Source organism: Salvelinus alpinus, chromosome 19 (assembly GCF_045679555.1).
Source record: "Salvelinus alpinus chromosome 19, SLU_Salpinus.1, whole genome shotgun sequence".
Taxonomy (NCBI): domain Eukaryota; kingdom Metazoa; phylum Chordata; class Actinopteri; order Salmoniformes; family Salmonidae; genus Salvelinus; species Salvelinus alpinus.
In genome coordinates, this window is record NC_092104.1 from 32405538 (window position 1) to 32428575 (window position 23038).

The following is a 23038-nucleotide window of genomic DNA, read 5'->3' on the forward strand; positions in this document are numbered from 1 at the left end:
AAATCAGCTTCTTGGTTAAAGCAAAATGTTTCCATGGATACAGAACACAAACAAAGTCCACTTTCCTTATGTTTTTTTTCTTTAATTAGAGGTTCTGCTGTACATTCACTAACAATATTTCTTCATGATCTTCAGAAACTTTATTTAAAACATGTAAACAAGGTTCTTCACAAAAGTTAGTGCTATTAATGAGTAGAATGATTACATGGAATATAATCAGATTTTAAACAAGAACAGGTATTGTAACTGTACCTTCAACAGTCTAATATTGGAAAGTAAGACGTAATCCATAATCACAAACATTCAAATGAAGTATTCTACTTTGACTGAGCTACCTCTACTTTACAGGGTTCTACAATAACAGGTTTCACATTTTATTCACAATCTTCATTACTAGTTTTTGCAAAGGCACTTGGGTTTATCTTAATTGAGTAATCTAAGAAATATGATAGCAGCAATCAATAGTAAGTCTGCTCACTACCCCAGTAAGTGCTAAATTACAAAAATAATTGTCCTACTGTCCTGATATTTAACAAACTTCAGGGTGCAAGACATAGCTTTTCTTTGACAGCATATAAGAGCACATTTCTTATAGATAAGAGAGTACTGTACAAACAAATAAGAGAACCGTAGAAACGTTAAACAAGGTCAAGAATGTAAACAGATGACAGCACTTTGTGACCTGTTAAACCAAATAGCAAAAATAATTGCTTGTGTTAACAATGGTTTCAAGATCAGCATTTGTCATCAGGTTGTGCTTTTGGTGTGCAAAGTTGGCATCAAGGAATGTTGAGGTCTGTTTTTCTTTGAGGATCCCACCGAACCAAAAATGTATGCCCTTATTTGGTACCTCCTCTGCTATCAATTAAGCTACTTCCTATAGTCCCACATAAATACTTATTTTAGCCGATCACCTGCAACTCAATAATATTTACCCCACAAAGCTCACACAAGCATGACGAACCAGGGTAAAAAGGTTGCCCACTGTACCCCAGTCTTAATATGGCTAACACTCTGCCTCTGTTAGACAAGTGTTGTTGTTGGACTCTTGACCATCTAGCAACAGCACCGACTGGTCTTTGACATCATCTGCCTGTGTTAGAGTAGAGACAGATTGGCTTTGCAAAAACTCTGACTGGGCTTTAATTTCTTCTTGTGCCAGAGCAGACTGGGATTTTACCTCATCTATCTGTGCCTTGACCGACTGTACCCAATGCTGTAGCTGCTCTTTGAGGGCATTTATTCCTTGGTCCACCTTCTCCTGTCGACCCTTCAGGTCCTCTAGTTGGTCTTGCGTCTCCCTGGTCATCTTTTGCCTCGCACTGCCCCTCTTTGAGGGAGCACGGCGACCCTGCATGTACCCCTCAAACTCCTCTGGGCTTAGGTTGAGTGCTGGCCCATCCAGCTTCTCAATGAAGGCCACTGCGCAACACTACATTAAAACAAAACGATAACATTACCAAAAACAGGCTGTAGTAATCTCAGCACAAGTCATTCAAGACTATTTACAATCAACTAATGTACAGTACGCATGTACATATTAGCTCACCAAATTGGTGAAGTAGTAGCCACTCTCTCCTGCCATCAGGCTGTGAGGGAGGCCGAAGCGGATCACATACTGCATGTTGGAGTGAAGCCGGGGTGGGTTGGCCTTTAGTACTACGTAAATCAGGCCAGACAGGTAGTCGTCAGCATTTGCTGGCTCACTATTGGAAGTGGAGAGAGCCTGGAAGACATTCTGACTGCACTTACATACGCATGTAAGCTTGTCCTGTGGCGCTCGCTTGGCATCCATCTCAATTATGGCTGGGGATTGTGAGTGTAACAGTTAGTACACAGGTGGAATTTGAAAAGGTCTGGAAATGTTTTAGTCAAACTAATTTAGTCATTTGGCTTTCTTCATGACATTTCAGTGTTGCTGGTGTCATCTTTCATCCAAATAAAGGAACACTGTCTTCCTTTAAAATAAGTCACCTGTTATAGCAGGCAGAAAGGGATCGCTGACAACCTCAGCCCTCTCGTCAGGGAAAGGCACCCTCAGCATGTGGGGGGTGACCCAGTTTAAGGACCTGTCGAAGTTAAATTCAAATTAAAAACAATGGTGAACTAAATTGAATCACAATACTAGTCATTAACATTGCTAAGATAGTGTATCTAGCATCACCGAGACCTATGGTACGGGGAGGGGGTTTGGTAATAATGTTACACAAGGTTATGCATGGCAGTCTGACCGTATCCTCCTCTGGAGTGCCAAGTCTTTCACTTCATCGTCACAGCTGTCATGGCAGAACACCCACTTGTGCAGACGCGTCATGATCAGCTTCTCCATGTGCTCCATCATCTGAGAGACCTGAACCTCTGAAAGACCTACCAATACAGCAGACACAGTGAACAAGTATGTGAAGTTGGGGAATAGGGTAGAGTGAAGTGTTCAGTGCAATATGTTGTGTAATGAGACTGATATTCAAGGACGAACAAAATTCTTGTCTATATGTTAAGTAAACAAACATTATAGGCCCACAATAATTAACATCAAATGGGAACCAACACAGCAGCTCAAACAGAAAAATGGCCTCATTACTCACTACTGAAATGCACAGCAATGTTTTGGTAAAAGTCTTGAACAAGGTCAGATTGCTTCTGCACTGGCAGGCCCTGCAGCAGGGGAAAAAATATATAACAAGAAAATGATAAGAGAGGCATTATTCGAACTTCAAATATCAAGATAATAGAAAAAGCAGCACAAGAAGCAGGCAATGGAAAGGAATCTGAACTTGACAATTAGAAAAGGCAGTTGTGAGGGCCGTAAAAAAAGAAGATGAAAGAGAAAAGTAATTTCAGAGATAAGTGGTGGATAAAGAGGAAGGAAGCACATTACGTGGTAAGCCTCCATGGTGTTTAGGAAAGCAGTGCAACGGGACTGCAGACGTTGAGAGGATGGGTTCCTCAGCAGCTTCAGGAAGCTGGTAAAATCCCCTGGCTCAATGCTCTGATAGGCTTTTAATGTAGCCGCCTGGCCCTCTGAAGACTCTGAAAGAGCATAAGGGGTCTCATAAGATCAGCTATTACGGTGTTAGCTAAACATGTTTTTGCTTCGTATCACTTCAGATTATAGCGTAATCCTACCAAAAAAAATGCACATTAAAATAGTCATACAGTTGTGGAAATTACATTAAATCAAATCAAATTTTATTAGTCACATACACATGGTTAGCAGATGTTAATGCGAGTGTAGCGAAATGCTTGTGCTTCTAGTTCCGACAATGCAGTAATAACCAACAAGTAATCTAACCTAACAATTCCACAACTACTACCTTATACACACACACACAAGTGTAAAGGGATAAAGAATATGTACATAAAGATATATGAATGAGTGGTGGTACAGAACGGCATGGCAAGATGCAGTAGATGGTATAGAGTACGGTATATACATATGAGATGAGTACTGTAGGGTATGTAAACATAAAGTGGCATAGTTTAAAGTGGCTAGTGGTACATGTATTACATAAGATGGCAAGATGCAGTAGATGGTATAGAGTACAGTATATACATATGAGATGGGTAATGTAGGGTATGTAAACATTATATTAAGTGGCATTGTTTAAAGTGGCTAGTGGTACATTTTTACATAATTTCCATCAATTCCCATTTTTAAAGTGGCTGGAGTTGAGTCAGTATGTTGGCAGCGGCCGCTAAATGTTAGTGGTGGCTGTTTAACAGTCTGATGGCCTTGAGATAGAAGCTGTTTTTCAGTCTCTCGGTCCCTGCTTTGATGCACCTGTACTGACCTCGCCTTCTGGATGATAGCGGGGTGAACAGGCAGTGGCTTGGGTGGTTGTTGTCCTTGATGATCTTTATGGCCTTCCTGTGACATCGGGTGGTGTAGGTGTCCTGGAGGGCAGGAAGTTTGCCCCCGGTGATGCGTTGTGCAGACCGCATCACCCTCTGGAGAGCCTTACGGTTGTGGGCGGAGCAGTTGCCGTACCAGGCGGTGATACAGCCCGACAGGATGCTCTCGATTGTGCATCTGTAGAAGTTTGTGAGTGCTTTTGGTGACAAGCCGAATTTCTTCAGCCTCCTGAGGTTGAAGAGGCGCTGCTGCGCCTTCTTCACAACGCTGTCTGTGTGGGTGGACCAATTCAATTTGTCCGTGATGTGTACACCGAGGAACTTAAAACTTTCCACCTTCTCCACTACTGACCCGTCGATGTGGATAGGGGGGTGCTCCCTCTGCTGTTTCCTGAAGTCCACAATCATCTCCTTTGTTTTGTTGACGTTGAGTGTGAGGTTATTTTCCTGACACCACACTCCGAGGGCCCTCACCTCCTCCCTGTAGGCCGTCTCGTCGTTGTTGGTAATCAAGCCTACCACTGTAGTGTCATCCGCAAACTTGATGATTGAGTTGGAGGCGTGCATGGCCACGCAGTCGTGGGTGAACAGGGAGTACAGGAGAGGGCTCAGAACGCACCCTTGTGGGGCCCCAGTGTTGAGGATCAGCGGGGTGGAGATGTTGTTACCTACCCTCACCACCTGGGGGCGGCCCGTCAGGAAGTCCAGGACCCAGTTGCACAGGGCGGGGTCGAGACCCAGGGTCTCGAGCTTGATGACGAGTTTGGAGGGTACTATGGTGTTAAATGCTGAGCTGTAATCGATGAACAGCATTCTCACATGGGTATTCCTCTTGTCCAGATGGGTTAGGGCAGTGTGCAGTGTGGTTGCGATTGCGTCGTCTGTGGACCTATTGGGTCGGTAAGCAAATTGGAGTGGGTCTAGGGTGTCCGGTAGGGTGGAGGTGATATGGTCCTTGACTAGTCTCTCAAAGCACTTCATGATGACGGAAGTGAGTGCTACGGGGCGGTAGTCGTTTAGCTCAGTTACCTTAGCTTTCTTGGGAACAGGAACAATGGTGGCCCTCTTGAAGCATGTGGGAACAGCAGACTGGGATAAGGATTGATTGAATATGTCCGTAAACACACCAGCCAGCTGGTCTGCGCATGCTCTGAGGACGCGGCTGGGAATGCCGTCTGGGCCTGCAGCCTTGCGAGGGTTAACACGTTTAAATGTTTTACTCACCTCGGCTGCAGTGAAGGAGAGCCCGCAGGTTTTGGTAGGGGGCCGTGTCAGTGGCACTGTATTGTCCTCAAAGCGGGCAAAAAAGTTGTTTAGCCTGTCTGGGAGCAAGACATCCTGGTCCGCGACGGGGCTGGTTTTCTTTTTGTAATCCGTGATTGACTGTAGACCCTGCCACATACCTCTTGTGTCTGAGCTGTTGAATTGCGACTCGATTTTGTCTCTGTACTGGGACTTAGCCTGTTTGATTGCCTTGCGGAGAGAATAGCTACACTGTTTGTATTCGGTCATGCTTCCGGTCACCTTGCCCTGGTTAAAAGCAGTGGTTCGTGCTTTCAGTTTCACGCGAATGCTGCCGTCAATCCACGGTTTCTGGTTTGGGAATGTTTTAATCGTTGCTGTGGGTACGACATCGTCAATGCACTTCCTAATGAACTCGCTCACCGAATCAGCATATTCGTCAATATTGTTGTTGGACGCAATGCGGAACATATTCCAATCCGCGTGATCGAAGCAGTCTTGAAGCGTGGATTCAGATTGGTCGGACCAGCGTTGAACAGACCTGAGCGCGGGAGCTTGTTGTTTTAGTTTCTGTTTGTAGGCTGGAATCAACAAAATGGAGTCGTGGTCAGCTTTTCCGAAAGGGGGGCGGGGGAGGGCCTTATATGCGTCGCGGAAATTAGTATAACAATGATCTAGGGTTTTCCCAGCCCTGGTAGCACAATCGATATGCTGATAGAATTTAGGGAGTTTTGTTTTTAGATTAGCCTTGTTAAAATCCCCAGCTACGATGAATGCAGCCTCAGGGTGTGTGGTTTCCAGTTTACAAAGAGTCAGATAAAGTTCGTTCAGGGCCATCGATGTGTCTGCTTGGGGGGGAATATATACGGCTGTGATTATGATTGAAGAGAATTCCCTTGGTAGATAATGCGGTCGACATTTGATTGTGAGGAGTTCTAGATCAGGTGAACAGAATGACTTGAGTTCCTGTGTGTTGTTATGATGATCACACCACGTCTCGTTAATCATAAGGCATACCCCCCCGCCCCTCTTCTTACCAGAAAGATGTTTGTTTCTGTCGGCGCGATGCATGAAGAAACCAGCTGGCTGCACCGACTCCGTTAGCGTCTCTTGAGTTAGCCATGTTTCCGTGAAGCAGAGCACGTTGCAATCCCTGATGTCTCTCTGGAATGCTACCCGTGCTCGGATTTCATCAACCTTATTGTCAAGAGACTGGACATTGGCGAGTAGTATGCTAGGGAGTGGAGCGCGATGTGCCCGTCTCCGAAGCCTGACCACGAGACCGCCTCGTTTGCCCCTTTTACGGCGTCGCACAGGGTCGCCGGCTGGGATCAGATCCATTGTATTGGGTGGAAGGCAAAACACTGGATCCGTTTCGGGAAAGTCATATTCCTGGTAGGAACGATGATGAGTTGACGTTAATCGTATATTCAGTAGTTCCTCCCGACTGTATGTAATGAAACCTAAGATTACCTGGGGTACCGATGTAAGAAATAACACATAAAAAAGCAAAATACTGCATATTTTCCAAGGAACGCGAAGCGAGGCGGCCATCTCTTTCCGGCGCCGGAAGGGGTAACCGTTTTCAATGACTGAACTGAGAGGAAGTGCAGAGGGAATCACCTGTGCGTTTAGGAGGGGACGGTCCACCCCAGAAGAGCCTCCTCATCGTATTCACTTTGCGACCCTTCTCCATATTCTTCTTCTCCTCGAATTTAGAAAAGGTGAGGGGAGAACCTGCATCATTGTGGGGCCTGACAGCAGGGAACAAAAGAAACATTTTAATATTTCCCAGATCAAAAGACATGATCAGTCTCTGGTGGACTTGTTTTGTCAATATTTATGAACGACAATAAAACCATTACCCAATCTCCTGCCTGTCCGCCTCTGCTTTGCGGGTTCGTTCTCGCCAGCACTTGGAGCAAAAGCCCTGCCATGCAGGGTTGCCATAATAACCACACACATCCTTGCAGAGAAGCTCTGCTTGAGTGACTCGGATCCCTCTTTGCTGCTCCGCCGCCATACTTCAGCACTCTTTTACTCCCACCTGGTGACATAGCAAACACAATTGTTTAACTGTTTTGAACAACTCATAGACAAAACATACATAAATAATGTAAATACAAACGCAGTAGTGGAAATAAATGGATTTGTTACATAGCATAGTTGCAGTTTGAGTCAAATCTCCCCCTTAAAAATGTGGACCTCCACTTAACTGTCTAGTTGTAATTCTGTTTGTGGAATATCCTAAATTGTTGTAACGTTAGTTAGATCCAATCGTAACCCTGAGTAATATAACGAGGATCAAGTAGGTAGATTTAAAAAAAATCCCAATAAAGGTTACCAGTAAATGATACCATTTAATCGAGCACAACCACTGGTTCTTAGCTACTTTTAGCAACGCAGGTGTACTTACATACATTAGCGTTACTTTCAATTGAATTGTTTTGCACAAAAACAGACCGCAGGAATACAGAAGTTAAATACAATTGCATTTCAACTTACAGTGTCGATATTTTGTCTCAAATTCCCTTCGTCAAAATGACCAACCGTCCTGTCCACAGGCACAGTAAGTTAACGTCACGTTGAAATTGAATTGCATTTAACTTCTGGCTTCCCGCGGACTGTTTTTGTTCAACCTAATACAGTTGAAATATGTAAAAACACGCGTTGTTAAAACCAACTAACTGATTCAGACGTCTTTTGACAGTAAAATAAAACATATTCCTTACTAGCGAAACAAATTATTGTTCAGCAAAGTAACGTTAGTCATATTCCTGGTAAGATAAAATAATGTGTCGCACTTCAGCAGTTGTCCTAACGTTACCATTACTCCAGCTATAAAGTTTAAGATAGCCCAAATTCAAAACCTAGTCATCTAATACATTAAATACAGACTCTGAGAGAAAGCTAACTTGGTTAGCTACCTAACCAAGAAATTACATGGTGAGCTCACATCTGGTAGCTAATTTGTTGTGCTAACGTTATCTAGCTAGTTCGAGAAGGCTCCAAAAGACTAGAGAAATTAGCTACTTATATAACATGCAAACATTTTAATGACGCATAACCAAAACCGAAATTGTTGATATAGTTCGATTTTAGTAACTATAGCTAACACATTTTGATAGCTAGCAAGAAAACGACTTACCTCGGCAGGTTCACTTGGTTGACCGACGTGACGTGTCATCAGCTGCCTGTCTGATGACCCCATAGAATTAGAATACTAGAATGTACATGAACCTTCTTAAGGTGGGATAACGGTCAGCCGTGTTGGTCAACCATGGTTTGCCAGTGCTGTGATATTGGGCGCTTTCCAGCGGATCACTTTTGTCAAGAGTTGACCAACGTCTTTCAAACATTGTCTGACTCGCGACTAAATGTCTACTGCATTAACTTTACACAAATCATGTGATCAGGTCATACAGTTTTTGATGAGATCGCCTTCAAGTTGCTTCTCACCAACTGCACCATGCAGCCATCAACTGCATTGTGGGAAGCACTATTTGTCAAACAATCATTAGGGTGTTTTTGTTTGACCCACGCGAACATGGTCAAAGAAAAGACAAACAGGTACCAACTTTTCTGCAATTCCAAAGCTACAGGGGATAGAAGTAAAATGTATATTTGAGACCTCATTTCTAACCAATTAATTGTACACACAAGTTATGTTTTCAGTTCGTGAGTATGTGATATGGGGATATAGAAAAGTTGATTTCGACATTTTATACAGAAATACTTTTATAAACAGTAGCAGCTGTGTTGACACTGCCATGTTGATCTGAGCATTGCTGTTGGAAAACTACTAGTGTCTGACTTTTGGCTGTCGCAGCTGCACCTACCACAACTTCACTCTCCACCTTTTGTCTACAGTTGGCATCCTTAGGCTTACCGCTGGAAGACACCCATTGTCTTAAAGGTGCACTATGCAGAAATAGCACCCCCATTTCCTGGTTTCAAAAAGTCTAATAGTTCGCCTTATTTCAGTTTGTGTGTCAAACAAGCAAGTATAGTGTAGACTGTAGAGAATCATTGCACCATCTAAACCGCTGTGAAATATTTTTTACATAACCAAAAATATAGTATTTTCAGCTGGTATAGAAAACCGAAAGTAAAACACAAAAACGAAACTTAATGGGAAGCATAGAAATAGTGTACATAGAATAACTACCGATTCATTGACTTGCTTTCAATAAGAATGACAGATCTATAACTCAGCTACATATTGCAGCTTTAAGTAGTTGAACATGTTATTACTCCAACCTCTCGTGAAAGTGACAAACTGACACGTTTTCATTTGTCAAAAACAACTTTATATATCAAAGGAGTGCCTTTAATTTGACGCCCAGCAGTTCGGCACGATTATGTGCTTCTGCATATGAGCTTAGCTAGCCAACCTCGCCATGACATCGCCTACAAGTGTGATATGGGATTTCTATTGGGAAAAGCCGTTTCTGCCTATCTTCCACAGGAGGCTGCTGAAGGGAGGACGTCTCATAATAATGGCTGGAATGGAGTGAATGGTATCAAACGCATGGAAACCATATGTTTGATGTGTTCGATATCATTCCATTTATTCCGTTCCATCCATTACTATGAGCCCGTCCTCCCCAATTAAAGTGCCACCGGCCACCTATGCTATCTTCATACTGTACTGTATATGGTGTAATCATTACTCTGATTCAGTCACTGTCGTCCGCCCATTGTTTTCAATCTACTCACGTTTGCATACACCATTTCATGGACCGTCAATATCCGGGTAGCATCTGGTTTATATGGCCCAACTACACATGGCAATAGCACTCAGTGTTGCCAACTATTTTTCAAGGAAAGTAGCTGTTGGTTACTCCATTTGTTGCTAGATGATGCGCATGCATGTGCATTACATTTCTATTAAAAACCTCAATACAAAAAAATAAACACCATCTGCTGAAGACATTTCAGGCCCATTTATCACTCTCGCTTCGCCTCTTCCTCTCTGTTATTAGAGCGGAGAGAGGCGGGGGAGAAGAGCGAAGAGATGCGGGGCTAGGGGTGCAAGTGATGGGTGCACACCAACAATGTATACAGTGCCTTCGGAAAGTATTCAGACCCCTTGACGTTTTCCACATTTTGTTACGTTACAGCCTTATTCTAAAATAGATTAAAATTGTTTTTTCCCCCCTCCATCTACACACAATACCCCATAATGATAAAGCAAAAGAACTGGTTTAGAAATTTACATAAGTATTCAGACCCTTAGTCCTTTTTTGAAGCACCTTTGGCAGCGATTTCAGCATCGAGTCTTCTTGGGTATGATGCTACAAGCTTGGCACACCTGTATTTGGGGAGTTTCTCCCATTCTCTGCAGATCCTCTCAAGCTCTGTCAGGTTGGATGGGGACCGTCGCTGCACAGGTATTTTCAGGTCTCTCTAGAGATGTTTGATCGCGTTCAAGTCCGGGCTCTGGCTGTGCCACTCAAGGACATTCAGAGACTTGACCTGAAGCCACTCCAGCATTGTCTTTGGCTGTGTGCTTAGGGTCGTTGTCCTGTTGGAAGATGAACCTTCACCCCAGTCTGAGGTCCTAAGCGCTCTGGAGCAGGTTTTCATCCAGGATCTCTCTCTACTTTGGTCCGTTCATCTTTGCCTCGATCCTGACTAGTCTACCAGTCCCTGCCGCTGAAAAACATCCCCACAGCATGATGCAGCCACCACCATGTCTCACTGTAGGGATGGTGCCAGGTTTCCTCCAGACGTGACTCTTGGTATTTAGGCCAAAGAGTTCAATCTTTGTTTCATCAGACCAGAGAATCTTGTTTCTCATGGCCTGAGAGTCTTTAGGTACCTTTTGGCAAACTCCAAATGAGCTGTCATGTGCCTTTTACCTGAGCAGTGGCTTCCGTCTGGCCATTCTACCATAAAGTGCAGAGATGGTTGTCCTTCTGGAAGGTTCTCCCATCTCCACAGAACTCTGGAGCTCTGTCAGAGTGACCATCGGGTTCTTGGTTACCTTCCTGACCAAGGCCCTTCTCCTCCGATTGCTCAGTTTGGCCGGGCAGCCAGCTCTAGGAAGAGTCTCGGTGCTTCCAAACTTCTTCTATTTAAGAATGATCGAGGCCACTGTGTTCTTGGGGACCCATCCCCAGATCTGTGCCTCGACACTATCCTGTCTCGGAGCTCTATGGACAATTCCTTCAACCTCATGGCTTGGTTTTTGCTCTGACATGCACTGTCAACGGTGGGACCTTATATAGACAAGTTCTTCTGTTCACCCAACCTAGAATTCCTTACAATCAAATGCCAGCCATTTTATCTACCGAGAGAATTCTCGTCAGTTTTAGTCACAGTTGTGTACATTCCCCCTCAAGCGAACATCAAGACGGCCCTCAAGGAACTTCACTGGACTCTATGTAAACTATGTATCCGGAGTAGAGGTCGACCGATTATGATTTTTCAACGCCGATACCGATTATTGGAGGACCAAAAAAGCCGATGCCGATTTTTTAAATTTAAAAAAAAATTGTTATAATGACAATTACAACAATACTGAATGAACACGTATTTTAACTTAATATAATACATCAATAAAATCTATTTAGCCTCAAATAAATAATGAAACATCTTCAATTTGGTTTAAATAATGCAAAAACAAAGTTTTGGAGAAGAAAGTAAAAGTGCAATATGTGCCATGTAAGAAAGCTTACGTTTAAGTTCCTTGCTCAGAACATGAGAACATATGAAAGCTGGTGGTTCCTTTTAACATGAGTCTTCAATATTTCCAGTTAAGAAGGTTTAGGTTGTAGTTATTATAGGAATTATAGGACTATTTCTCTCTACGATTTGTATTTCATATACCTTTGACTATTGGATGTTCTTATAGGCACTTTAGTATTGCCAGTGTAACAGTATAGCTTCCGTCCCTCTCCTCGCTCCTACCTGGGCTCGAACCAGGAACACATCGACAACAGTCACCCTCGAAGCAGGGTTACTCATGCAGAGCAAGGGGAACAACTACTCCAAGTCTCAGAGCGAGTGACGTTTGAAACGCTATTAGCGCGCACCCCGCTAACTAGCTAGCCATTTCACATCGGTTACACCAGCCTAATCTCGGGAGTTGATAGGCTTGAAGTCATAAACAGCGCAATGCTTGAAGCATAGCTAATAGCTGCTGGCAAATCGCACAAAATTGCTGTTTGAATGAATTCTTACGAGCGTGCTGGTGCCGACCATCGCTCAGTCAGACTGCTCTATCAAATCATAGACTTAATTATAACATAATGTGAACGCCGCGTGTAACACATCCGGTATCAGGATAAATAAAAAGCAAGGTCTGCTAACTTTCTTTAATTATGTTTAATTACCGCAAGCAATGAATGGCAAATGCAATTTTCGTATATACGGGTTCACTGTATCACCACGCAGGGAACTGGCAGGAAGTACGTAAACAGCTGTTCTTATACCGTGATGACGTAGTTCCAACGCGTCTGTTGGCCTATCACAGTAGAGGCTGAGCGCGGTTTAGACTTTGCCCCGCCTTTGCTGGCCCTCGGACTTGTCCAAGTCCCTTAGTGCTCTCCTCTGTCCACATCTGGTTGTTGGGTAGATTAGATCCGTCTTGTGTCTCCCCCGATTCTACACTCAAACAGTCCCTTATTTGGTATTGTCCAGTGCCCTAACTCCCTGGTTGGCCTAGAGATATGCACCCCTCCCCTCTCCAGATTGACCACAGCTTTTATGGCCTGTCACTCTATGTTGGTCAGTCTTTACACACACACACATCTGTATTGTTTGTGTGTGTGTGCAACAAAAAAATATTCATCTTCAAACAATATGCTAGGGGGCTATAGTGCATAAACATAAATCCTAACAGTGGCTATTGTTGTTATGACAATAATGAACTGTTATGCCTATTCATCATGCATTTATGTGATATCAGTGATAAACTGTAGTAGGCCAACATTACTGATTGCTAGTTAACGTTAGCTAGCTAAATTAGTAACAAAGTATACAATGTTAGCTAGCCAGCTATAGTAGCCATTTAATTCCTTCATAAAACTCATTCAAAGCAAGCTTGTAAGAAATTGTTTTCACTAGATAAATGGTACACTCCCAATGTTTAAAAATCAGAATTATTGTTTGAAATTATGATTTATTAAAGTTAATCTTTCCACATACCCGAAGCCATCCCTATAACACAAACAGCTAGCTAGTTAAATTATATTCTAGCGTGCCAAAATTAAAGCCCTGCACAAAAAATAATAATACAATATTGCATGGCCAGGTGCACCTGGTGAGTGGATTTATCTTAATCACCAATGGAATGGTCTAAAATGACAACACTCCGGGCCATGTGAAACGAATTTGACCAACGATAACTGAGTTATACGTCATCAAATTGCGACATTAGCTACACCATACCAAAAATGAGCAAACGTTTACCTAAAAATCTGTAGCTGTAAAAGTGACAGGATTAGCTAATACACTTATTTTGTCTGTTCTCAGTCCAAAACATAAGAACCAACTCTTGAAATAGCGTCATCCGCGTCAGGAGGAAAAACGTGCTGTTTCATCAGTTCTAGCAAGGTAACGTTACATGGTAGTTAGCCAGCGTAGCTACGTTAGTCGTTAACAATAATCCTTCTGGCATTTACTAGGTTAGCTACATAGAAAGTTTAATCTGTTCAAAGGTGTCATCTGGCCTGCTTCCTGCTTTTGTTGAGGTGTCGACTTGTTTGACAGAATGGACAAAGATGGTGAGTTTAAGTCTCATTGATTAACTTGATGAGTAGACATGCTAGTCCCAAATGGCCATAGATTTCAGCATGATCTTATAGTTGCTTTCATGGGGGTTGTTTCCATACATGCACACCACTATCCATACAACTCTAAATAAAGGATAAGGTTTTTAGTGAGAGTGTAATCAAGTATAATGTTTCCATTTGACTTTGACTTGCCCATGGCCATTTCCTTTCAGAGCTGGTGGAGTACTTCAGGACACAAGTGAGACAGGACCCTGAGGTTCCCTCTGCTGTGGCAGCTATCCGCACTCTCCTGGAGTTCCTCAAAAGAGACCAAAGTCATATTTTAATATTTGTACTTTTCTACTCTCCACTTGTTATGCTGATATCTAGTGAATCAGAAGGCTGTTTGTCTGATGATTACTGAAATCAAAATACTTTCATCATTACTGCTGAAGAGTTTGCACTCGATTTATAAATTATTAGCAAACAGACAAGTTGTGGTATTGATTGGCTTATGCTTTATGTCCCTGAGCAGGTGAGACCATCCTGGGCTTGAGAGAGAACCTGACCCAGACCATCAGGCGTCTGGAGGAGGCTGACTCCTCTGTGGCTGTCTCGTCTGGTGGCGAACTGTTCCTCCGCTTCATCAGCCTCACATCGCTGGAGCACCCTGTGAGTAGAGAGAGGGCCCTCACCTATCCTCCTCACTGTAATGCCAAGGCTACTCTTTTACGCTCCGAGCCCACTTTAAAGTGATATTACAGGTCAGGTCGCAGTTGCAAATGAGAACTTGTTCTCAACTAGCCTACCTGGTTAAATAAAGGTGAGAAAAAAAAGAAAAAAAACATGTATTCAATACGTGAGAGTAGCTTGAGTTGTCCAGCATACCATCATGATTTAAGATGCCATTTTCAGAAATATTAAGTGTTTTCTTTGTCCCTCAAACAGGATCTCTCTCAATGCAAGAAAGTGATGGTAGAGAGAGGAGAGCTCTTTCTTAAGAAAATCTCCCTTTCCAGGAGTAAAGTAGCAAAACTCTGCCATACCTTTATCAAGGATGGTGCTGTAAGTATTTCTATTTAATTTTTTTATTTTAATGAAGATTCCAAAACTCACTCCACTGGGACACTCATGGTGATTCTGCCTCGAACTAACACTGTTCTCTATTGTCATTCACAGAAAATACTGACACACTCCTCCTCCCGGGTGGTTCTTAAGGTACTGGAGAGTGCAGCAGCTGACAAGAAACGCTTCACTGTCTATGTCACTGAGTCACAACCAGACTCTGCAGGGTGTGTGGTCAACACAAACACATGCGTATGTCTAATGTCAAACTAAGTAAGCAAGCCCTAAAGAGGAACTTGAAAGACTATTCACAAGTGTACCCTTTTCTCTTTCCAGAAGACAAATGGCTGACAAATTACGGAATCTAAATATTCCGGTCACGGTGGTTCTTGATGCTGCAGTGGGGTAAACACCTAAACATTTTCAGTTGATACATGAAAGCCCAGCTCAATCGCACCATGTTTCTTCGAAAGACCATACAGTGCCTTCAGAAAGAATTCATACCGCTTGACTTATTCCACATTTTGTTGTTAGCCTGAATTCAAAATGAATTACATTGAAGTAGTTTCTCACCCATCTACACACAATACCCAATAATGATAGTGAAAACATGTTTTTAGAAATGTTTGCTAATTTATTGAAAATTAAATACAGATATCTAATTTACATAAATATTCAACTCCAAATTGAACTCGGGTGTATCCAATTGCCTTTGATCATCCTTGTAATGTCACTACAACTTGATTGGAATACACCTGTGGCCAATTAAATTATTTGGACATGTTTTAGAGTGAAACACACCTGTCTATATAATGTCCCACAGTTGACAGTGCATGTCAGAGCAGAAACTAGAACATGAAGTCCAAGGAACTGTCCGTAGATCTCCGAGATATATGCCTCATCATAATTCTATTTGGGGAAGGGTATAAAAATGTATATAGTGTTAAAGGTTTCCAAGAGCACAGTGGTCTCCATAATTTGGAAATTGAAAAAAATATGGAACTACCCAGAGCTGGCCGTCTGACCAAACCGGGCAAGAAGGACCTTGGTCAGGGAGGTGACCAAGAACCCAATGACCACTCTGACAGAACTACAGAGTTCCTTGGCTGAGATCAGAGAACCTGCCAGAAGGACAAGTCTCTACAGTACTTTACCAATCTGGGCTTTATTGGAGAGTGGCCAGACGGAAGCCACTCCTGAGAAAAAGGCACGTGATAGCACGCCTGGAGTTTACCAAAAGGCATGTGAAAGACAGATCATAAGGCAAATGATTCTGTGGTCTGATGAGACAAAAATATTCATTTTTGGCCTGAATGCAAAGCGCTATGTCTGGAGAAAGATGGGTGATAAGCTGTGGCTGGTTAACACCATCCCTACCGTGAAGCATTGTGGCGGCAGCAACATGCTATGTGGATGCTTTTCAGCGGCAGAGACTGGTAAGGATAGAGGGAATAATGAATGGAGCCAAATACAGGCAAATCCTTGATGAGAACCTGCTTCAGTGTACAAACGACCTCTAACAGGACAATGACCCCAAGCATACGGCCAAAGCAACGCTGGAATGGCTTCAGAACAAGAATGTGAAAGTCCTTGAGTGGCCCAGCCAAAGCCCAGACTTGAATACCATTGACAATGTGTGAAAAGACTTGTCAATGGGACCACTCCCTATCTAACTTAACAGAGCTTGAGAAAATATCCAAATCCAGATGTGCAAAGCTGATACAGACATATCCAAGATGACGCAAAGCTGTAATCGCTGCAAAAGATGCATCTACAAAGTATTGACTCAGATGTGAATATTTATGTACCATCTAAGGTGCGTACGCAGTAGACCCCGAGACTGCTGCGCAGCTCCACCCTGGGACAGCCCTGCAGAAGAAATATCAGCCCACGGAGAGAAGCACGAGATTGAACTTCACTTTTTTCCCCCCCGTTAGTTAACACTCAACGTTTCCCTTTACTGTGGCAATTGGGATCGAATCGACACAATTAGCCACTTTCAATGCAACATACTGAAACAACTAACTATGCAAGAGATTTAGTTGTAGGCAGAATGCATCGGAATAGGATTCTATTGCATTGACATGCATGACTCAGTCCGTACTATATACACAGACCGGTGCGACATAACCAATCAGAGCTGCACTAGGCCTATATGCAAAAAGACCATTGCCATATATGGATGTGCCATTTACTTTGAACTGGACTGTTTACAGCATGAGCGGTCGTAGATGCGCTTGTTTTGAATGTAGCCACGTGTGCACATTTTGTTAATATCCTTTGCTAGTTAGTTATTAGCCCAGTTATAGATCATTTGTAGTCAGCAATAGGGGAGTGATTGCTTCCTACAAGAGCACAAAACATGTACATCTCTAGATATCTTTGAAAAGCTAGTCAGGTAAAAAATTGCTTTTTTGTCTTAAATGGGCAGTTTTGTGAGACATGCTTGAATAAGCTAAGTAGTCAATAGGCAGAGGGTAGCATAATTTGTCTGATTCTCTAATGGTAGGGGAATAATAATGATTTCTTTTTTGTAAAATGGTTTCTTGCATAAAACTTTTTTTCAGTCACCTTGTCTGAAAGAAAAGTGGATAAACAGGTACATGTTTTTTTCAAAAACCTCATGGAATGTAGGCCACCATTGGCTGCTACTGTAAGCTGAATGATGGAACAGCTATTTCCATGTTAAATTGTTATGGGATGCATTTTCTCCATTGTTTTTGATGGTAGGCCTACATTATGATCAAATAGCCACATTAGGCTACTTAGCCACTGTTAAAACTAACTTAAAGCAGGTACAGCCTCAGTGTTCACAGTAAAGTGCTGAAAACAATGTGAGGGAACATTGCTTATGTACGCTGAACAAAAGTGCTGAGGAGTATTTCTGTCGGTAATAAAGTCCTTTTGTGGGGGAAAAACTAATTCTGATTGGCTGGGCCTGGCTCCCCAGTGGGTGGGCCCACACCCACCCATGGCTGCACCACTGCCCAGCATATCTGTGAAATCCATAGATTAAGGTCTAATTTATTTATTTTAGTTGACTGATTTCCTTATATGAATTGTAACTCAGTAAAATCTTTGAAATTGTTGCATTAATATTTTTCAGTATATGAAATATTTCTGTTTAATCAATACATTTGCAGACATGTTTTGACTTTGTAATTGTGTGTGAGAGAATCTATTTTGAATTCAGGCTGTAACACAATGTGGAATAAATCAAGGGGTATGAATACTTTCTGAAGGTACTGTAAATACCGTTTTACCTATACCCACTTTTTGGATTTGTACAGGTAGCCTAAATTAACAAGGCAGTCAGTGAAATCTGTATTTTATTACAGTACTGAATCTTTTTTGTTAAAGGTATATCATGGAAAAGGTGGACCTGGTGATTGTGGGTGCAGAGGGAGTGGTAGAAAGTGGTGGCATTATCAACAAGGTATATTATGAATTGGATAACACACCATTCAGACGGTCTTATGTTGATGTCCTATGACGTTACTATTTACAACATGTAGCAGTTTACCTTTTATTCTGCATGCAATTCACATGACAGATTGGCACCTATCAACTGGCTGTGTGCTCCAAGGCTCACAACAAGCCTTTCTACGTTGTGGCAGAAAGCTTCAAATTCGTCCGACTCTATCCTCTAAATCAGCAAGATGTCCCAGAACGATTTAAGGTAATAGCACCAAAATATGATCAATTGGCAATATAGTGATATTTCTGTAGTTATTTGATGTCCTAACTAGTGGTCTCACTTTGCTCTCTGTATCTCAGTATAAAGCAGACACACTGAAGGCAGTGGAAGACCTAGCAGAAGAACACCCCATGATTGACTACACACCGCCATCGCTGATTACACTTCTTTTCACAGACCTGGGGGTCCTCACTCCATCAGCAGTCAGTGATGAACTTATTAAGCTGTATTTGTAAACCACCATCAAATGAATGACCTTGATGCAGAACTTGATCAAGTGAAGTCACCGTTCAATACGCATTTCATTAAAAATGTCAATCCCCCAGGGAATCTGCCTTAAACAAACCAAAAACACTTCTGTTGTGTGTGACTATTTACCCCCTACTTGTTTTACTGGAGTTTGAAAGGTTATTCTGACCCATACCAGACTGTCTGTAAAAACCAGCAATCATAGCGGCATACTGTGTGAGTAACTTATTGCAAATTAGAAGTAATCAAAATCTCAAAAGGAAAAAGGAGACACTTTATTATGAACATAAGTTGGTCCTCCATAGTTTAACTTCTTTGAAAGTTTGTCTGAGCTCTCAGGTGTGTTGGCTCAGATTAGTTATTCACCCTCTGTACCCAAAATAACACATACCAATACAAACTATGAAGAAGTCTGTAGGAAATTGTCCTCATTTGATAAATAGAAATGCTCAAGTGACTACTTAAAACTGGCAACAGCTCCCATACCAAGGCTTTTTTGTACTGCCCTTGCCCCAAAAGGTAGAATCATTACTACAAAGTATTTGCCATTTCTTTGTATTTTTACCATTAAAATGTGCATACTGTGACTGATTGGCACGGGAAGTGTTAAAAGTATTTGTTTATCAAGAACCCCCCCCAAAAATACAAGCTGAACAGTTTTATCTAACTAAAACAAATCAAATACAACACTGGGCTTGGAATGATGTGGCTCAGTTGGTAGAGCATGGTGCTTGCAACAGCAGGGTTGTGTGTTTGATTCCCATGGTGGACCAGTATAAAAAATGTATGCACTCACTGTCGCGCTGGATAATGGTATATGACTATGTAAAAGCAAACATATTTCCACCACCTACTCATTCTATCCACAGCTATAAGATGAGAAAAGGTCATCATTCTGGCATCCAGCGTTTTGGGGCGGTGGCTTTGAATGTGCAAATACTCAAACCTTCCTTGATCAAAAATTAACAATACCCTCTTCAGTGCTATTGATGTCAAAGTCTGAGGAGTCAATGCAAAGACAGTTTTCCGCGAGTGTAAAAACATGCATATGTACCATGGCCTGAAGTACACGAACAGAAAAACAGGAGATTGGACAATAAAGTCTTTGTTGTTTGATTTCCAATTTTGAAGTATGGTGTGGCTAATAGCTCAAGTGAATAGTAAATCATTTGAGGGGGGGGGGGGGGGAGAAACTGTTTTACACAACTCTCCGCACTTCGAAAAATCTCTTCAGGTAGTAGATCTGTCCAAGGGTCATGGCTACCAGCACAAGAGCTTCAAAGAAGGACCAAAGCACCACTCGGCTGTTTGTGTTGTCATTAACTGGAGGGGAGGAAAACACAGAATAGTACATTAAACCACTACTGCCACTGAAGTATTTTCACTAAGCTGTCAAAATTGGGTGTTCTTGACAAATGCTATGCAGTTTGAGATAAGAGGTTAGGTCCGTATGTTATTCATTTTCTATGGAAATAGCACATTATACATGGCTGTTATTGAAGTAGCAGCACAGAAGTGGTCTTACTTGCTCTGTGTATCCTCTCTCGGACCTCCATGTATTCCTGCTCGTGTTTTACTGCTGTCATGGCAACTGCTAGCTCATTAATCATCTCTTCCAGCTTGTTCTGGTGGGCTGTGAACAAGAATGGAAAATTAACAAGTAGTACAGTATACAACATTTTGCAGAGTTAAAGAAACCCCAACAAGTACAGGCACATCAAGTAAATCAGGTACAACTTACATCACAGTGATTGGGGTGGCAGGGTAGCCTAGTGGTTAGAGTGTTGGACTAGCAATCGAAAGGTTGGAAGTTCAAATCCGAGGTGACAAGGTACAAATCTGTCATTTTGCCCCTGAACAAGGCAGTTAACCCACTGTTCCTAGGCCGTCATTGAAAGTAAGAATTTGTTCTGAACTGCCTAGTTAAATAAAGGTTAAATAAATAAAAAAGGTTAGGTTTATTGTAGATGCTGTTCAAAGTGATGTAATGAAATGTTCATACATCAAACAACCAGTAAACTGGTCTCCATATCTCTACCAAAGCTTGGGTATACCCATTGTGCAAAACTTTTAACAAATATTTACACTAACCTTACAAATACGTTGTCAGATAGCGTGAATGACTTCAATGTGTCTTTAGTGCATCTAACATTAAATAACATCTGCTGTAACACAGCAAACTTGGATTAACATAAAACTAAAGGCACCATTTGAGCTGGTAGTGCTGTGCAAACTGCTGCATTGACTGGACACAAGTGTACTGATTTGATGCAAGATGTATTATTGAAACTGACCAACCAACACTTTTGAAAAACTGAGGGCAAAAGTAATTGACCCAATTTGTTTCATGAATGCCCATATGGCAGAAGCTGAGGGGGGTATAAATTCCTAAATCCATTCACCCACCTCAAGTCATTGCCAGGCAGCAAGTGAGTGTCCATAAAGCAAAAGAAAACAGCACAACCCAGGCAATTAATAAGACTAACTATGAAAATGGTACTATTTAAATTCACTCTGTTAATTTTGTAATTCAGTACTTGGGGTAAGCAACACTACAGAGAAGAGTCCATTTTCTCCAAGGGCATTGAAGAACGACCATCTCTGACCTCATGCAATAGTGTTAACCTACCATCCCAGGTGTCTCCACCACCTGATGGAGGGTGGAGAGCAGAATGAGAAAAGAATGAATATGTAGGTTCTCTTCCAGAGAACCTACAAACATATGGTGAGATAATATTCCCAACATCAGTCAGTGTGACCAGAGCTCTACAGTGCAACCATTTTACTTGAATGTGTGCCTAAATATTTTGCTGTGCAATCTGGAATTTTAATTTAGGAGCACCAGTGTGCCTAGAAAAATTAAAGATTCTTGCTTTATTACCTGAAATATTTTTATTAGGTGCACACTTGCTCCTTGTAAAAAAGGTCAGCGTTGAGCCCTGGTGCCCATTGCTGCCTCTTCACCCCAGTTTACCTTCTGTCTCCATGCCGTCTCCCTTGGGGGCCTCTCCAATGTCAATGGTGAACATGACGATCTTGGGTGTCATGGTGGACATCTTATTGCTGAAGCAAAACTTGTATGTGCCATCCATATGGGCAGCCACCGAGTACTTCCCACTGGATTCTCGGTCTCCTTTGTAAATCTGCTTCCCATCTGGACCTGTGATCTGCAAATGAAAAGTACCTACATAGTCATTGACAATCTATTAAACATTAGGCATAAGGTAGCTAGTTACCCATGTTTTGACTGGACAGCATCAGATATACAATAAATGCTCCACAACACCACCATCAGTACAAACTCAGATATGATCAATGGCCCTAACATGAAATCATCCCTTGGCTCCTGATATATATTTTTTAGAATATCATCTCGCACTGTCAGTCAACCAAGAGAGTTTAGCTAACGAACGTAGCTAGGTATAAAGCTTGCTCGCTAGCCATATGGCACAATTTGAGGGACGTTTGGAAGCATAGCTATCTAGGAGAACGACGTTAACTTAGCTAGCTACTTACCTACATTGTTAATGTTTAGCTAGTTAGGCCCATGATTTGCCAAAGCTAGCTAACAGCTGGGGGGGGGGGGGGCTTTCCACGCAATAAGATTAAGAAAGAGGGCACCTTTCACAACTCAGACTTTACCTCCACATCGATGTCTAGGAAACCTCCTTCGGCCACCTCAAACATGAGGCCCATCTTGGTACCAGAGTTGACTCGTTCAAAGAAACACTCTTCTGCATGAGCGTCGATGCTTACGAAGTAACCTGACGCTGTGGCGGATAACATAGCTAAAATTACCATACACTCCGAGAGAGTAAACATGATTGCTGTTGTTTTTCGCTACTGTCTAGCTATGTGAAAAATAGATTAGCGAACAAAACGCTCAGCCGCCGACTTGCGGAGGAGGAGCCAACAGTAGAAGGGGGACGCAACTTCCTCGAAAATGCTGCCACGTAAAGACGGGAAAACGAGCCGCGTCGAGGTTCAAAAAGCCAATCAAATTGACCTCAGGCCCCTGGTCCAAGACCTGGGTGTATTCATTAGGGCGATTCGGTTGCAAAACGTTTCTTAAACGGAAGCAAACAGAACGAAATGGGGAGGGACCTACCTGAATTTGGCCAATAGAGACTCGTTTTAGTAATGCAACTGTTTTGGACTAATGAGTCAGTGGCGACCCGTCATTCAGTGCAGGTGGGGCTCTTATTATATATTT

At 42.4% G+C, this 23038-nt stretch overlaps 3 protein-coding genes across 5 annotated transcripts; 1 reads left to right on the top strand and 2 right to left on the bottom strand.

Moving 5' to 3' along the window:
• Window positions 1-61: 61 nt before the first annotated feature.
• Window positions 62-8373, bottom strand: LOC139545379 (rab5 GDP/GTP exchange factor-like). Of its 3 annotated transcripts, XM_071353092.1 has the most exons (10): window positions 8243-8373; window positions 6960-7141; window positions 6718-6848; window positions 2879-3030; window positions 2586-2655; window positions 2232-2367; window positions 1975-2069; window positions 1753-1806; window positions 1550-1659; window positions 62-1432 (listed from the first exon to the last, which is right to left on the bottom strand). In XM_071353092.1, the coding sequence occupies exons 2-10, from the start codon at window positions 7115-7117 to the stop codon at window positions 1007-1009; spliced, it is 1332 nt and encodes a 443-aa protein (XP_071209193.1). In that variant the 5' UTR covers window positions 7118-7141; window positions 8243-8373; the 3' UTR covers window positions 62-1006. The 3 variants fall into 3 exon arrangements, with proteins under 3 accessions (XP_071209193.1, XP_071209191.1, XP_071209192.1); XM_071353090.1 differs by having other exon boundaries at window positions 1550-1806; XM_071353091.1 differs by lacking the exon at window positions 8243-8373 and adding an exon at window positions 7600-7735 and having other exon boundaries at window positions 1550-1806.
• Window positions 8374-13405: 5032 nt separating this feature from the next.
• Window positions 13406-18930, top strand: LOC139545380 (translation initiation factor eIF2B subunit alpha-like). The gene is made up of 10 exons (XM_071353093.1): window positions 13406-13656; window positions 13761-13826; window positions 14048-14149; window positions 14350-14486; window positions 14763-14879; window positions 14994-15106; window positions 15216-15284; window positions 18240-18315; window positions 18433-18558; window positions 18657-18930. Exons 2-10 carry the CDS (start codon window positions 13814-13816, stop codon window positions 18810-18812), a joined length of 909 nt encoding a protein of 302 aa, XP_071209194.1. The 5' UTR covers window positions 13406-13656; window positions 13761-13813; the 3' UTR covers window positions 18813-18930.
• A 148-nt stretch (window positions 18931-19078) lies between these two features.
• On the bottom strand, window positions 19079-22786 carry LOC139545381 (transmembrane emp24 domain-containing protein 2). The gene is made up of 4 exons (XM_071353094.1): window positions 22468-22786; window positions 21800-21992; window positions 20351-20458; window positions 19079-20148 (listed from the first exon to the last, which is right to left on the bottom strand). The coding sequence occupies exons 1-4, from the start codon at window positions 22645-22647 to the stop codon at window positions 20024-20026; spliced, it is 606 nt and encodes a 201-aa protein (XP_071209195.1). The 5' UTR covers window positions 22648-22786; the 3' UTR covers window positions 19079-20023.
• Window positions 22787-23038: the final 252 nt, after the last annotated feature.